The 18,503-nt window shown below is 42.8% G+C and overlaps 1 protein-coding gene across 2 annotated transcripts in view; it reads left to right on the top strand.

Annotated features, from left to right (window-relative positions):
- LOC137426472 (rho GTPase-activating protein 5-like) overlaps positions 1–18,503 on the top strand; it is a 137,056-nt gene that overhangs the window by 42,394 nt on the left and 76,159 nt on the right. For both annotated transcript variants that reach the window (XM_068115036.2, XM_068115034.2), the window contains exons 3-4: positions 12,808–12,984; positions 13,084–13,293. In XM_068115036.2, coding sequence (XP_067971137.2) covers positions 12,808–12,984; positions 13,084–13,293 — 387 coding nt within the window. The remainder of the gene's footprint in view (positions 1–12,807; positions 12,985–13,083; positions 13,294–18,503) is intronic.

The raw sequence follows: 18,503 nt of genomic DNA on the forward strand, positions 1-18,503 counted from the left end.
ACAGAGGATTAAATCCTCGGACATCTATAAAGATTGATTGTAAGCATCGGGTTGTAGGAACAGTGATTTATTTCGACATTTAAACTGTAGTAAGTAAAAATGATAAATGATCACAGCAGTGCTGGAGATGCAGACAAAAGGGGAAAACAAAAACCTTTGTATGCACCCGTGTCACCATCCAGAATCTAGACTATTGTCGTGTGACTGCTCTCAGTTAACACCGGGAGAGTCACGGAAGGCAATCAAGCGTTTTTTTTTTGGTTTTTTTTTTGTATACAAGATCGAGGCTCATGAAAGAGCTCTAACATTAATCACAAAAAACATAAACGGACACATAAAACATATAATAAGGGGAGCGGTAGACAAGATGGGCAGAGAGGGCGAAGCACACAAGCACAACATTTGAGAGCAGGGACATCGGGAGATCTGTGGGAGGGAGAGGGCTTCGCAGGGAAGAGGCGTGGGAAGGGGGTAGGGCGTGGGAGAAGTATAAAACACATGGACACTGCTAGGACTTCCAGGAAAGAAGTTGGTATTTCAAAAAAGTGGATCTGGGGTGAATTAACGGGGGTAGAAAAGATCAAGGTATTGGATGGGGGAAGATAAGAGATGGTGGTTACTCCTGGGCGTTCAGTTCAAACAGCGGATTTTATATATACGCGGGAGGAAGAAAGGGGAGGGAAGATGAAGGGTCTTACCTGTTGTCCGCTGGCAGTCCCAAAGCCTGCAAAGAAAATTACTCAAACGAAAAACAGGTTTAAAATATTCAAGGAAAACAACAAAAGGATTTATTAAAAGTATGCCGGGACAAAGAAAAGTGCAATTCTAAATAAATTTTCTATATGGAGCGCTCCCGCACACAGAACCAAACACAGACAAAAGGGATGGAAAAACTGGAATGAAAATAAAGATGTGTGATTTATTGTGCACTTAACTCAATTGGCTGGTCTCGTCATTCCGCGAACGGCCCCGAAGGTCCGTGCGCGCGAACACACCTTGGCGCGAAGTCCGTGCACGGAACCAGGCCTCAAGCGCGCAGGCCCGAGCGTTCGTCCACGCGTCGTTCCTCATTCCCAGCTCTTCATTCGCAACTCGGCCTCCTCACAATCCCCAACAAGGTCTCGGCACACTACCGCCCGCACCGAGGTCCAGAACGTGGAGACAAGGGGAGAGAATCATCAGCGCTCAACCGTCTCTTTTCACATCCAGCACGAGAAGGCCCAAGAGAAGAGGGAGAAGAGAGAGAATCCTCGCTGGTCGTGGTTTTTACGTCCGACCTCTGATGTCATTTGTGCTTCTCTTCCAATCAGCGAGTTGCTTCTTGCTCCAGCCTTCATGTTGGTCAACTCACGCCCAATCACTGCCCTTCTGGGCGTGGCTCTCGGCCTGCCTGACCTTTGTGGTGATGTAGCTGGTGGTATCCCATCGGCAGTGCTCAGAACTGGCTTCTGGTTGGTTTTATTATTATTATTATTTAATGTGCTTTAATTGCCATTCTCACTAGTGTCTATTGCGGTGCCATAAGGGACAAAGGATCAATCACATAGGGAACGACTAACAGGGAAGTAGTTAACATAATCCCTATAACTAGCTAACATGCCCCATTCCTTGTAATGGGGACAAATATACAACTTCATCCGACATTCTGGCTGAACAGATTCTCTACTTATTACATGGTGGTGGTTCTTCTTCTTCACGACAGTCGGAGCATGTTACCTACACAAATCTACCTGACTACATAGCACGACCCCACCGACATAACACTATACTCCATATAACCTCATTTGCCACCTATTGGCAAATGATATATATAACCTATTGAGATATTAAATGTTAAAATCTCAGAAATCATAAAATATCGACCATCTAACATTTTTTTTTTTTTTTTTTTTGTATACTGAATCGAGGCTCGTGACTTTCAGGTAACTTTTCAGGTAACTTTCAGAAGAAGCACAAAAATTGTTTTGTATTCTGAAATTTAACCCGAAGGGCACTTCTGCAATTTTAAGGTGCCACCCATCGGAATGCCGTGGCGTTATCCAGCATGTCAAAACACTTTGACAAAATTCTACTTTTGGCTGGGCCTAACGGAATAAAAGAATAAATTTACCACCAGATTGGAAAACATTGTTAACCAAAGAGTTCATAGAGCACGATACCCCACGCAGTGTTTAAGTGTATACAGAAGGGCCTTGCCTTTTGTGGGGGTTACATTCTTGAAAATCCCAGTGAAGCACAAATCTGTAAACTTTGAGGGGAATGTGGAAAATAGGCTTAGCGACTTCAACTTTAAAATTTGTCGAAACTTTACCCCTAATTAGCATATTTGTGTAGTTTTGTGTTTTTTTTTTTTTTCATGAATAAAAGAGAACATAAAATAAATTTTATTTTCTGGAGTTATTATTATTATTATTTTGTATGCAGCCTGTGACTGCTGGTTGCATTGTTGCTGCATGCACGGCTTTGCCACTGATGCAGTGCCCCCTTTTTCCAGTTACGCTGGTACTCATTTTGCCGACCTTGGAAGGATGACAGGCTGCGCCATCCCACCTGTGTTATTTAATGGCATGACAGGGGCTTGAACTCATGACCCTAATATCTTAAGCCAGCCACCTTAACTATTAGACCAACACCAGGATTATTTTTCCTTTATCTTCTCCTCCTCCTCCTCCTCCTCCTCCTCCTCCTCCTCCTCCTCCTCCTCCTCTTTCCTTTATAAGGTGTGGGGTCTGATGGCACCAAGCTCCTGCCCTGCCTTGACTTGACCACAATCCTCCTCCACTTCCCTCTGTCCTCGGCCAACTCTCTCCACTCTCCAACTGCCCCACCTTACTGATAATCCCTCCTCACACAATCCTCCCATCTCAACCGTGGTTTACACCTTTTCCTCCGACCTTGCTCCTTCAACCTATCCGCTCTTTTTGCCATTCTATCTTCCCCGATCCACACCAAATGTCCAGCCCATCTCAGCCGGTATTTCACCAATCTCCCCATCAAGCTCGTCTGCACGCCAATGTCTTCCCTCAGGTCATCCATCCTCCTTCTATCCACCCTCTTCACTCCCGCAATCCTCCTAACTCAGTTGTTCTCGCAAACCTGCAGCATCTGTTGTTGTCTCTGTCAGTACCACCATATACAGACCGTCAGTCTGTCAGTGCCACTTTATTATAAGCAGAGATGGCGACTCGAGTCGGGGACTTGGACTCGAGTCACAAATTTTGAACTTGCGACTTGACTTGAGACTTGGCCTAAAAAACATGTTCCGAGCTTAGAAAAGGTATTAGTTATACAGCGCCCCAAGTGCGGCTGAGCTCCGAGCCTCCGATCACACATGCATGTGTCTCATGGAGTAAAAGGAGGGAAATTACAGAGAAAAGCAAGTAGAGCAAGTGTACCCTCTGTCTCCTTATCTGCAGCTTGTCGGAGATTCCGAGGGTGATCTTATTTGCTGATATACATTTTGAAGGTGCATTGAATAAAAGACGTGCTGTATGTCAAACGTGTGGTATAAAAAAATTCCCTCCTCGCCATATATGCCATCCTATGGGGCATCGTCTGCTGTGCTCTGTCCTTTGAAATTCTCTACGTCAAGCAACGGATCAGCAAAGTACAATTTTCAAAATCTTTGGTATGACTTGGCCGGGATTTGAATCACCAACCTTCCATATTCGGAGCCGAATCACCAAGATTAATGACACGCAAAACATCGAGTCTGCTCACTGAGTTTCATTGCCGATTGTAACCATTTTGGTCACCAAATGTAACCATTACACCACTGAGTCTGGTCAATGAGTTTGAGTTAAAGCAATTAAACTTTGTCATTTTAATTTTTTTCATTTCATTTATTTTACAGAATATACATGCCCAAAAAATTCATTCAGCTCATATAAACAACACCAGCTCATGACTTGTGGAAACCTTTTGATTATATATTAATGGTTAAACACAGAACCAAGATCTATGGTATATGGCATTATAACGTGACACTTGACTTGAGACTTGACCTCAAGGACTTGAGACTTGACTTGAGACTTCACCTCAAGGACTTGAGCCTTGCCTTCAATGACTTGAGACTTGACTTTAGACTTGACTTGAGATTTGCCCTCGAGGACTTGAGACTTGACTTGAGACTTGACCTCAAGGACTTGAGACTTGACTTTAGACTTGACTTGAGACTTGCCCTCGAGGACTTGAGACTTGACTTGAGACTTGGCTCAGGTGACTTGTTGACATCTCTAGTTATAAGAATCGCTAATATTCTTAAATTTACAGATTTCACTCCAGATTTCAGCACTTTTTTAGACTTCGAGATCCGATCCTCAAAGCCGAACGCAGATTTTGATTATATAGTTTAATTAGTACATGAGAGTAGATCATGTTTCAAAGACAAGGCACATTTGAATAGGCCGAAACAAAATGGTGGCTTAACCCTCTGGAGTCTACGAGCCGATTATATCGGCTTCACGCATGTGCCGAAATGTCTACAAGCCGAATTTATCGGCTCTAACCGCATTCAAATTTGAGATTAGAGACATTATTAGATTAGAGACATTAGAGACATTAGAGACAAGATTAGAGACATTATTAGAGACATTAGAGACAAGATTAGAGACAAGCCGATAGAATCGGCTTGTAGACTCCAGAGGGTGAAGAACCCAGCGATGTGACAGAGGGCTGACCAAGATGGCACACCACCATTTTGGTGAGGCCTATTTATTTATTTTTGTGATGAACACCCTCTAAATTATCTTCAAAAGGGGTGTTAAAACACACACAAATACCAAATTTTCATTCTCGCACCCCATTGGAGTTCAATAAGTATGCATGCAAAGTTTCGGGCCTCTCGTTTTCATGGTTTTGGAGATATGGAGAAGACACACACTGACTGACTGACTGACTGACTGACATACATTGTATTTTATTATTATAGATAAAATCACAGAATGTCTCTCCCTCTGTCTGTCCTGTATTATATCTCCTCTCGCACATTTTTACATCATGAGCAAAGTTTGTAGGCATCCACAAACATCACCACCTGATGTTACCATCACCAAGATATCCTATAAATATTTTTGGAGACAGTTTGTTTTTGTTAGTATCATCATTTATATGTTGTCTTTTCAACAAGAGCTGTACATACAAAGCTTCTCACCACATACAAGGCTTTCATCCGCAGCTCAATGGAATACTGTTCTCCCCTCTGGGCTGGTGCTCCTGCCTCACACCTAGCTCGGCTTCACGCTGTTGAAACCAAAGATTTCAGAATTATTGGAATCTCCCACGATGAAGCTGATTATGAGGGCCTTTCACTCACCGCAGGCAGGTTGGTGGTCTTTCTGTCTTCTACCGACTCCTCTCTGGCCTAGCTCCCCCTGTTGTGTCTGTGCTCTGTCCCCCAAATATTCCTACAGGTCGCACAAGATCTGCCAACAACCCTCTTCTTGTGAAACTACCAAAATCAAGACTCTCTGTTCACCTTCACTCTTTCATTCCTCTTTTATCCCGCCTCTGGAACAAATTCCACACACGCTTCAATCCCACTCCTCCCTCCAGGTCTTCAAAACAGCTGTTCACCACCATCTTTTTTTCTCCTCCCATCCAAAACCTTGATCTTTTCTACCCCAGTTAAAACACCCCAAATCACCTCTTTCATTCTCCGACGTCATTCCTGAAAGGCCTAGTAGTCTTCATTTCCTTTATGCCACGTACCCCCCCCCCCCCCTTCACCCTCCTCCAGCCTTCTCCCTTCCACAGATCTCCCAATGTCCCTGTTCTCTACTGTTGTTGTGCTTGTGTGCTTTTCTCTCTCTCTCCCCCTCTTGATTCCTGCTCCCTTTATTATATGTTTATTGTCATATTATTGTCAACCGGTACTGTCACTACGTACTCGCCACCACCAGGGTAGCGCGTCTGCCGCTGGAAAAGACAACGTGTCTTCATAGTCTCATGCAATTCATGCAATCATGTCCATGTGTTTTATACCTCTCCAACCCCCCCCCCCCCCCTCCCACACCCCTACCCACACCTCCTTCCCCCAAGCCCACTCCCTCCCACAGATCTCCCGATGTCCCTGCTCTCAAATGTTGAACTTGTGTGCTTCCTCCTCTCTCCCTATCTTGTCTCCCGCTCCCTTTATTGTATGTTTTATGTGTCCGATTGTTTTTTTTTGTGATTAATGTTAGCTCTTACACGAGCCTCGATCTTGTATCCAAAGAAAAAAAAAAATTGAATGTGACAAGTGTCACCACATTGGCATTGGTGCACTACTTAGTTGCTGAATCGTTTGACGCCTTTAGCCAAGGAAACCTTTCTCACGTTTCTAATTTTTATGGCGAGGTAGGCGGGAGAAATGAGAGTGTATATAACTTAACCCAGGAGTGTCCACTGTGCAAAACGAGACGTCTTTTTTGCCTCTGTGGGTAAGTGGGCCGCAGGCCTAGCTGGCGGCTGCAATTAACCTCATCGAGTGGGTGACAATGAGATGGGAGAACCGGGTTAGAAAGGTGGCAAGCGAGACAGCTGCGGATTAGATGGCCGAGGATTGACAGGTAGGGGGGTTGATAATACCAGGTTTGTACTACACGATATTTATATCAAGGCTATATCACCGAGCATAATTGTCCTACCGGGCTGTGTTTGTCTTTTGTATGCTCGGATGCCTGTAATTGGGCAGGAAGGGAGAAAGAAGAGACGTGTTTGAGCAGATCGAAAACAAGGCAATTGCCTGATGAGGGTGTGTTGTTGTGAAAGAATTTCTACCTTCACGGTCTGAGTTGGAGTTTCGAGGTTGAGCATCATGGTTTCTTTACACTGACGTTTCTTTCATAAACTGCGAAAGCAAAAGACGGGAATTTTTCCCTTTTTGTGTTTATGTTGTGGATTCTGGATTTCTTCTTCAGCACATGACATGGCAGCCATTTCATTGTTGAGGCTTTTTAATGAGGCAAACCATACACGAGTGCTCATAGTGGGGCGGCTTAGCCCAAATATTCAAAAGAATTGTGCATTTTGTGATACAAGCACCAAATTTGGCACACTAGTAGACTATCATATTATGAAAAGATCTGGATATTGCGCCATCTCAGATTCAGAGATTTGATTTTTGCAAGATTTGCAGATATTTGCAGATTTGCAAGCTGAGATTGCAACGCCAGGGACGGCCGACTCCTTCCTGCGAGCTGCCCACGTCACCCGCACAAGAAGAGCTCATCAAATCACTGCAGCGGCACTGCACATCCTGCAACACCGTGCGTATGAACGCCACTGTATGACATATGCTGATGATGCAGAAGACCTGCCTGAGTTCGAAGACCTGTGTCACCAGAGAGGAGAAGACATTCCCAACTTTCAGTACTGGGCAACTGTGCTGGAACTAGAGATGTTGGTACTGGTCTACGTGCGTTCTCTGCGGCAGGCTTCATTCACGATGTACCTTGATGCCCTGACGGAACTGGTCCCATGGTTCCATGCCTTAGACCACACACTTTGCCAGGTGGGTCCCTGTTCACCTGAGGGACACGGTTGCACTCCCAATGAAGCACCCAGATGTAGCCAGAGAATTCAGGGCTGGCAACTTCACTGTACAGAAAACGAAGAAGGTGTTCTCTTCGATCCCAATCGAATCGAAATCTTGCAAAAATCAAATCTCTGAATCTGAGATGGCCCAATATCCAGATCTTTTCATAATATGATAGTCTACTAGTGTACCAAATTTGGTGCTTGTATCACAAAATGCACAACAGGTTTGCTATGCTGCTACACTATTATTTTAAGAGCCCACCTTGTATGCGCAAACCTGTTTGTTGGTGAATTCTCTTTCTGTGACCCTATCATGTGCTGAACTCTTATTTATTTCTCTTTCTTTGTGATCTAACAAATCAAAACCGTGTTGTGTTCTCTTGTGTTTCCTACAACGTTGTCAAAAAGCAGGTATTTTTGTGTGACCAAAATAAAATAATTGTGGGATAATATGGTTTCTCTCTTCTCGATGCAGCAAACAAAACTAACTATAATGGCACTCGGAAGAGAGCGTACTTCACCATCTCTTATCTTCCCCCATCCAAAACCTTGATCTTTTCTACCCCTGTTAATTCACCCCAGATCCACTTTTCTGAAGTACCGGCTTCTTTCCTAGAAGTCCTAGCAGTGTCCATGTGTTTTTTACCTCTCCCACCCCCCACCCCCCTTCCCACGCCTCTTCCCCCCAAGCCCTCTCCCTCCCACACATCTCCCTGCTCTCAAATGTTGTACTTGTGTGCTTCCCCCTCTCTCCCCATCTTGTCTCCCATTCCCTTTATTTTGTCTTATGTGTCCGTTTGTTTTTTTGCCATTAATGTTAACTCTTACACGAGCCTCGATCTTGTATCCAATTTTTTTTTTTTTTTTAACATCCACCAGGCCCTGAAGATTTCACGTTTTTGTATCCCACTAATAGAGCGGATCCGACATGAACCAAAATCTATTCGGCTTGTTCTGGTCACTTACCCCAACGCATCCAACAAGTTTTGTCATAAGTCATCCACAACTTTTTGAAATATCGTGCTATCTATCGTTTTTGGCCTTATCACTCACTCAATGCAGAAGAATCACTTTAAAATTGAAAAACATTCTTGTATCCAGACCCGTATTTGAATCTTAGCCAAAACTGAATCATTTTGTCCTTGTCACACACCCAACCTGTCCACCAAGTTTCGACCGAATGCGTCCACAACTTTTTGAGATATTGTGCTATATATAGTTTTTGGCCCTGTCTCTCAATGGTGACGAATCACTTTAGAAATATTAGTGTCCGGATCCGGAGCTTCCACAAAATCAAATTGATTCGTCCTTGTCACACACCCAACCTGTCTACCCAATTTCGTCTGAATCTGTCGACAACTTTTTGAGATATCCTACTATATATCGTTTTTGGCCCTATCATTGAATGGTGAAGAATAACTTTTTAAAAATGTTTTAATCTCGTGTTTGCATCTTCACCAAAATCTAATCATTTCATCCTTGTCACATACCCAACCTGTCCACCACGTTTCGTCTGAATCCGTCCACAACTTTTTGCGATATGCGGCTCACAGACAGACAAAACATGGGTGAAAACACAACCTCTGTCCACCTTCGGTGGTGGTGATTATATCTCCATTCTCTCATCACTAATTGTCATGCACAACTGTTTGGTTACTATTTTGCTAAAACCCGATGTGTATCTCTTTTCAGTTCCAAGCCTTTTGATACCTTTCTCAAAAACCTTCCGATCATTAATCATCCAAGATGTATCAGTTGAACTCACAGCAAACATATAATGTTGCACCTGCAAATCTACCAATGCCGAAACGTCTGTACAACAACAACTTGTACGTGATTGTTGCTGTAGCCCGGTGGCAGTTTTGATGATTATGTTTGTTATTACTGTCATTTTGCAGGATTCAAATGGGTAAAGTTCACAAGTAGGGTACTTTGCCATTCACAAATTCACAAATGGGTAAAGTTATATTGTGAATTGGTACTTTGCCATTAAATATATGGTTTCCTTTTTTTTCATTACAAATCCTTTGGGGACCTTTCTTTATATGTTCATTTTCCTTTGTTCTCTCCTTCAGGACGTAATATTTCTTGATTTTTAGATGTAGTTCAATTCTGGCAGTATGTGCAACACAAAAAGTGAATGCAACAGTCTTCCTGTCGATTGTTTTGGCTCCATGACAGCCCTGCGTACAGTTTTAGAAATCCACTAATGTACAGGGTGTGGTGAAATTGAAGCACGTCAGGGATTGGGATGAAAGGCCTTCAAGATCATTGGAATCTCCTGTTATGAAGCTGAGTCTATGGGCCTATCACTTTCCCATCGTGGACAGGTTGGTGGTCTCTCTGTCTTCTTCCGCCTCCTTTCTGGTCTTGCACCCTCTGCTATTCCAGTGCTTTGTCCATCTCCCACCCCCCCTCCCCCCCCCCCCCCATTTTTCTACTCCACCATCAACCCCCTTCTGGTGAAACTACCTAAATCCACAATCACTTTTCACCTCCACTCATTTGTTCCTCTTTTTCCTACCTGTAGAACCAACTTCCACATCCTCTTCAATCTCACTCTTCACTCCAGGTCTTCAAAACAGCTGTTCACCACCATCTCAGATCATCCCAAAACCATTATGTTTTCTACCCTCGTTAACCCTCCCAAACTCCCCTCATTCAAACATTCCTGTTTTCCTTCATGAGAGGTTGCTATTGTATCCATCTTTTCCACCCCTTGTGTCCTCCCCGTCGTATCCCTCTATAATTTGTCCCTCAACCCTGTTGGTGTGTGTTTGCCTATCTTCTGCTGTTGGTTTTGTTCTGTTGCATCCTGATACGTTCTATGTTCTACCTCCTTCATGAACCTCAACTCTGTATAGTATATTCAAAAAAGGAAGTCAGACAGCATTAGGTTACTGGATCCCATTCCTCTTGACTAGGTCCACCGTCCAAGAAACGTCGAGGGACCAAAGGAGAGAATATGATCTGAGTCTGCCCACATCGATGTTGACAATTTAATGAACGTTCAAACATCCTGTGTGAAACGAATTCGGAAGCGTATCGATGTTAATGACGAAGAGTTCGAGCATCTGTTGCAATCAACCGTTTAAAGGTAAAATAATTAAAGATGAACTTTAAATCCCTATGGGGCCTGGCTTGTGCCACATGCTTTTGTTAAAGCATTTTGCTTCCAAGTACAATTTCCATTGAGTACAGAAATTGTGACTATGATGGATGTTGTACACCTTGTTTGGTACAAGGTTTTTGTACAGAAAATTGTTTTTATAGTTTTACAAATGTGCTGCGAAAGGTCAAAGGTGGTACATATTTGTATTGTAAATACAGGAGTTGGGAGAATGAAATGAGAAAATTAATGATGACGAGGAGGATAGGAGAGAAGGCAAGGTAGGGTGTACGTGGGAGCAGTGGACCGGTGAGAAAGGACAGGTAGAGAGTGGCTTGTCCAGGTGCCACACCTTCTCAGAGGTATACCAATGAGGGGGTGAGGGGAGGAGGGGAAGGGGGATTTAAAAAATCCTCCATTTTAAAATATTTAACTATGACAGGAGGTTAAGTCACAGGTTCTGCTTCTCGCTCACTACATGCATTTAATGGCCTTGCAGTTCTTTAACAGCTCTATTCTGGTCTTGTTCATCCTGTCTCACCCTTATCTTGTTCTCACCCTTCTTCACATCACTCATTCATCAAAACCCCTTATCTTGTTGCCCTCCACAAATCTAAGATGAACACTCATCTACATTCACTCATCTCCCTATTCTCTTTCATGCTGAAATGTCTTCCTGGGTCTGTTTCTCACGCTCTTCTCTCCGGGACTCCATGTCTGCTGCCCACGGCCACTTCATGGTTTCTCTCATTTGTACCTCAGGGCTTTACTTTATCTGCTGAGACTCCGTTGCCCTTTCATCTGCAACTCTGTCTCTTGCTGCTTTTCATCCATTTTTATCCTGTTTCCATTTGCCTCACTGTGTGTCTATTCATGTTCTTATGCTCTTCAACCCACAAACCCTTCATTGTGACTGAATTTGGGGAAAAGAAACAACAAAGAGGGAGTTGCAATGGGAAGTGGTGGGGCTAGAGCATTGAATTATAATAACTCGTGAGGTACCCGTGCTCTGCACGGGTGGGTGGCCAGAAGCAAACAGACAATGCAGAAACGGTGAATGCTAAAGCATGAAACCAATAAATTCCACATTACTGTAGCACCTTCAGTCGCACGTCAGACATGGACAGCAAGTTCGTGAAGGACTTCCATGAAAAACCTACCCGTTGGCAAACAAACGGGTATGTTTGTTCCACACCCAGTCAATGGCGAATCTGCATATGGCGATCCGCAAATTCACGTTGAGAAAGTAGAAACCATCACGGCATTTCGTCATTCACTTTAACTCGACATCTCTTTTTTCATTCGAAACAGCATAACTCCAATCACAAATTAAATAACATTAATATAAAAAATAAACTTTTAACAACATTCGTGACATAAACAAATATTTAAATCCTGATGTGAAGTTCCGTACGGTTGGGTGAACACAATTACGAATTCAAAATCGTAATTGTATTCACTAAATTCCAATCATCAATTGATACTTTAACAAAACGATTAACACGATTAACGTTTAACGATTAAACATTACGATTGAATGACGGTTGTATTGGGATATTATCAAACCCGCGCATTGCCGTCATCTGTCCACTCGCTGCAGGTTCGTAATTCTCATCAAAATCTAAACAGTATTTGTAGAATTTCAATAAAAGCCACATCACTGTTCATATCGGTAAATATTATTCCTCCGTGTTTGGAAAAACTGGAAAATTGGAAAAATTTGGAAAAACAATATAGCCTATTTTACTCCAGGGGGTCCCAGGAATACCCACCCAAAATATCGTTGCGATCGGTTGAGCCGTTTTTGCAGTACCTTCAAACGGACAAACGGACGGACATTTGGTGAATTATAGTAAGATGTTACCATCAACAAGAGATAAATGAATCCATCCATCAATCAACATCCGTAACACAACATATTGATACCTTCAATCCTAAAACTCCAATTTATTTGTGCCATTGTCTCCTACTTCTTGTGATGTGGTCCTGTTCTGGAAAAAGGTTGCTTTTCACGAGTGTGACACTGACTTTGTTGTTGCTGCTGTTAAGACACAATTGTGCCTTTGCACACAGCAGTAAGTAGTTGGATGCTGACTGCGTCTTTTACCAACAAAGTTTGTATAACACAGTTTGAAGCAGAATTGATGCACTAATCGGGTGCACATATCACCGGGGAGCAGGAGTTCGTGTATCTTCGCGGAGAGAGGCAGGCACGCGACCTCTTCAGGCGGCACCTGCGCAAGCTGCGTGATGATTTTGTCTGTCGTCGCAAGCTGGACTACCTCGCTGGTCTTTTACGTGCCCTCGAGATACTCCTCCCTGACTTGTCTGCACTGGAAGGTCGCAGCTGGCCTGAGGTGTGTGCCATAGGCCTCTCGCTTTAGTGATGCATTTCCTCTGCCTTGTGCTATGAACATATTGCCGTTTATTTTTCCGGTATGACATTGTGTGATTAGGTTCGAGAGAACCTACCGGTTCTGGGTCCCACCTTCGAAGCCCGGTTCGTTGTGCTGCCACCCATGGACTGCTGGGCAGAAAGCGTCCACGTGGAAAATGCTGCCGACGGGCGCATCCCATTTGACTTCCTCCGGTTGCCAGACGCTGAGCTTGTTTACCAGGAACACTTGAAACGCCTCAAGGTGGCACGTTGGAAGGCTGAGATGAAGGTATCTGCATTGTTTGTGGGTTGTCTTCCATTAAGCTTCATAAATACTTTTGCACACCTTTTAAAATACAATCTTTTGCAAGATCGAGGTTCATGGAAGGGCAAGGTCACGGAGGGTATGAATTGTCATTGCGGCAACAAACAGAACAAGCAAGGGAATTAATGAACAGGAAAAGATGAGAGAGTGGTGTCAATGAAACCAGCAGCACCTGCACGTAATCTTCCCCTGGAAAGGGAAGATTCTCATGGGATTACTGTATTTATACTTCTAAGATGCATTATTCAGAGATCTTCATTGAAGCATGCACTTCTTAGGTATGGAATCACGTGGAAACCATTGCATTCAAGACACTGCATTTCATCAGCAACAAAATTCTCATTTATGCCGTGTTGGTTGAAGAGTATAACCTCTTCTTCTTCTTCTTCTTCTTCTTCTTCTTTAACGGCCACAATTATTCCCTCGTTCTTGTGAGGTTGGCCGGGGGAAGCTCGACCCAAATCTCTGACGAACCGGCTGGCCAGGCCTCACATTCGACTAAGGTTAGAAAAACAAAGGTTGTGACAATAGAAACTAAAAGGAGGCCGGTGAATACTCGGTTATTCACAGTTGCAATGTATGGATGTGAGTCATGGACAGTGAAGAAGAAAGAAAGGAAGAAGACTAACGGTTTGGAAATCTGGTTTTAGAGACAAATGTTTAAAATTCCATGGACTGCAAGAAGAACAAATTAATCTGTTCCTGAAGAAATGAGACCAATATGTCCATTAGAATCACTGATGCTAAAACACAAACTGTCATATTTTGGACACATCATGTGTGCAGAAAACCAAAATCTGGAGAAGTCAACCATGCTGCGTAGGGTTGAGGGAAGAAGAGGCAGAGGCAGATCTTGTTTTTGCTGGATGTTGTTGTGATGTTGTTGTGGTTTATGTTATGGGTAGATGGAGGTTGGGTGGGTAGTCTGGCCATTGTTTGTGGGGAATGGTTTATGCGCATGTACATCTGTTCTATGGGTGACGCGTGGAAGATGCTTTTAGAAGTTATACACGCAGCTGGTGGCAGGGAGCCTTGGAATATACACTATATATATACAGTCACGTGAAAAAGTAAGAACACACCATGTAAAGTTTTGACTTTTTCAACATATTTCAACATACAGCTATTTGATCTTCATTTCAACAATATTGATAGATAAAGGTGATATAATATAACAAATATCATGAAACATTTACATTTTGTAGTCCATTGTATAATTTAAATAAACATAAATGCAAATTTCGCATGTGGAAAAAGTAAGTACACCCCTACATTTATCACTACTTCAAATACCTAAAATTAGAATCAGGTGCACCAGCTCAGGTGCAAATGATTAAAACATCGTTGGAGAGGATCTTGGAGGAACCTGTCTTATTTAAACCTCAGACATTTCGTTTGGTTTGCTCTTTGTTGTTGAAGTGTGCGGCGTCACCATGCCTAGTTCAAAAGAGCTCTCTGAGGCCTTCAGAAAGAAGGTTATAGATGCCTACGAGTCTGGGAAGGGATTTAAAAAGATCTCCAAACAATTTGAAATCAATCATTCGACTGTCCGGAAGATCATCTACAAGTGGAGAAGATTCCAAACAACTGCCAACTTGTTCAGGCCAGGCCGCCGCAGCAAGTTCAGCCCGAGAGCAGACCGCAAAATGCTGAAAGAGGTCTCGAAGAACCCCAGAATGTCATCACGGGACCTACAGATAGCTCTTGCCACTGTTGATGTCAAAGTGCACGAGTCTACCATTAGAAAGAGGCTGCACAAATTTGATCTACATGGGAGGTGTGCCATGAGGGAACCTTTGCTGTCCAGAAAGAACATCAGGGCAAGACTAAAGTTTGTCAATGAACACCTAGGCAAAGACCAGCACTTCTGGAACAATGTGCTCTGGACAGATGAGTCAAAGGTAGAGCTATTTGGCCACAGTACCAGAAGACGTGTTTGGCGAAAACCAAAGACAGCATTTGACCACAAGAACCTGATACCAACTGTAAAGCATGGTGGTGGAAATATTATGGTTTGGGGCAGCTTTGCTGCATCAGGCCTGGGCAGCTCACCATCATAGAATCCACTATGAATTCTTCATTGTACCAGAGGGTGCTTGAGGATAATGTGAGGCCATCTGTCGGAAAGTTGAAGGTCAACCAAAGGTGGACCTTGCAACAAGACAATGACCCTAAACATACCAGTAAATTCACCAAGGAATGGTTTAAAAGAAAGAAATGTGGGGTTCTGGAATGGCCAAGTCAAAGCCCGGATCTAAATCCTGTCGAGATGTTGTGGGGGGATTTGAAACGAGCTGTGCATGCAAGAAACCCCTCAAACATCGCACAGCTGAAAGAATTCTGCATGGAGGAGTGGGCACAAATTTCTCCCAGTCGATGTCAGAGACTGGTAGACAGTTATAAGAAACGCCTACTTGAGGTTGTTTCTGCCAAAGGGGACAATACCACCTATTAGAGCCAAGGGTGTGCTTACTTTTTCCACATGCGAAATTTGCATTTATGTTTATTTAAATTATACAACGGACTACAAAATGTAAATGTTTCATGATATTTGTTATATTATATCACCTTTATCTATCAATATTGTTGAAATGAAGATCAAATAGCTGTATGTTGAAATATGTTGAAAAAGTCAAAACTTTACATGGGGTGTACTTACTTTTTCACGTGACTGTATATATATTTGCCAGTAGGTACCCGTGGAAATTCCATGTTATATAAGATGTGACTTAAAGTCCTCACTTACTCTCCCCCAACTCCTCACAAACCCCATAAACCCAAGTCCTCAACCTCTGCCTCCCAATCCAAAGACTTCACCCTCCCTCTCCCAACCCTAAGGTGTCAAACGCTACCCCACTTCAACCCTTCAAACCCCCTCCCCACCCATCACCATAACCTGTCTAGCTCACAATCCCGCGAGATATGCGTAAAAGATATGTGACCACGAACAGATCATGGCCCATCATGGTTGCCAATCCAACTCACAATCCGTGAGATTATGTGGAAAATATATAATGACACATGGGTTTAAGTCCTGCTTGAGAAAATGCCACAAAGTTGTTTGAGTGGTGTATAAGGCAACATACCGCTGCCTTGATCACTGAGGCCTAGCTTAACAAGGCCTGTGATGCCAATAGGCATCCTTTTAACCGTCGCCTTGGTCATTTTACAATGAAGGGAAAACTTATAGGGAGGGCATGGTCATTGTGAATATGACAGGTCCAAATATGTCTTTGACTTCACATAGTAGTAAGCCCCAACACTGATGACAATATGATTTTTTTCAAGTGGAAATTGTGGGTGGAGTCGGGCAAAATGTTCAACCATTGTTAGCTCTTTCACGAGCCTCGATTCAGTATACAAAAAATAATAATAATAATACCAATGGGTGGAACAGAATATTACATACAGATGGACAGGTGGACGGCCAAATGCACTATTATATATATATATATATATATATATATATATATATATATATATATATATATATATATATATATATATATATATATATATATATATATATATATATATATATATATGTACATACAGTGCCCTCCATAAGTATTGGAACAATTAAGTCAAATTTGTTATTATTGCTATATCTATCTATCTTCTATCTATCTTCTTCAAATATATATAAAAGAAAGTTTTTGTTTGTTTGTTTGTCTGCGCAAGCGAATCCCTTGAACGGTGAAAGATAGGAAGAAACCTCCAAAACAAAAAATGTCGGGATGGGCCCCGGGAAAGTAATAGGCTAGGTGGCGAGGCCGGTCGAGGCCCACCTCGGCCGGGCTGGGCCCATTTCGCAATTAAAAGCTGAGCTGAATTATAGTAGTCAATCGTCTACGGCCGCGAGTAAAAGCTGAATTATAGTAGTAAATTCATTCAAAAAGAACTAAAAATGTTGGGACGGGCCCCGGGAAGGTTATAGGCTAGGTGGCGAGGCCGCTTTGGACAGGCTGGGCCCATTTCGCAATTAAAAGCCGAGCTGAATTATTGTAGTCAATCTTCTACGGCCGCGAGTAATAGCTGAATTATAGTAGTAAATTCATTCAAAAAGAACCCGGGCAACGCCGGGTGCTTTTGGCTCATACTCAATAAATTTGGATTTGAGATCAAAAGATGAATATGACGCAAGAGTACAGGTCATCTTTTATTTCTTGGTATTTCTATGTGTATATTATGTTTCACCATTGTAGAATAATATCACTTTTTATGTTCAGTACTGCCTCCCCTAAACCCCCTCCCCCCCTCCCCCAATTTTTAGGAAAGCATAAGTATTGGAACAGATTAAGTTAATTAAAGTAGTAGAATAGTTAGTATTTGGTTGCATATCCCTTGAATGTAATAACTGCATTGAGCCTGTGATCCATTGACATCACCAAACTCTTGGTATCTTCCTTTGAGATGCTTTTCCAAGTCGTCACTACAGCTATTTTCAGTTGTTGTTTGTTTTGGGGGGTTTCTGACTTTAGTCTCCTCTTCAGCAAGTAAAATACATGCTCCATTGGATTTAAATCAGGAGATTGACTCCACCAGTCTAAAACCTTCTACTATTTTCCCCGATTAACTCCTTGGTTGCGTTGGCAGTGTGTTTGGGTTGTCGTGTTGTTGCATGGTGAAGTGTTGCACAATGAGTTTGGAGGTATGTTCTTGTACATGAGCAGACAAAATGTTTCTGTACACTTCCAAATTAATTCTGCAGCTGCTGTCATCAGTTACATAATCAATAAAGTTGAGTGAGCTAGTTCCAGAGGCAGACATGCAAGCCCAAGCCATGACACTACCTCCACCACGTTTCACAAATGAGGTCGTATGCTTTGGATCACACGCAGTCCCTTCCTTTCTCCACACTTTTGCCTACCATTGTTTTAGTAAAGGTTTATCTTGGTCTCATCTGTCATTAAAACGTTGTTCCAGAACTCACTGGCTCACTTCGACTTCTTGGCAAATTCTAATCTGGCCTTTCTATTTTGGTGCTGATGAGAGGTTTGCATGTTACGGTTTAGCCTTTGTAATTCTGCTGTCGAAATCTTCTGCAAACAGTAGATTATGATGCTGGAGGTTGTTGGTGATGTCACTGACAGTTGTTTTCGGTTTTCTCTTCCCAGCTCTGATGATTTTGCTGTCATCAACTTTTTGATATTTTCTTGATGATCTTGATTGAT

This window comes from Myxine glutinosa, chromosome 5 (genome assembly GCF_964187855.1).
Source record: "Myxine glutinosa chromosome 5, kmMyxGlut1.1, whole genome shotgun sequence".
Lineage (NCBI taxonomy): Eukaryota > Metazoa > Chordata > Myxini > Myxiniformes > Myxinidae > Myxine > Myxine glutinosa.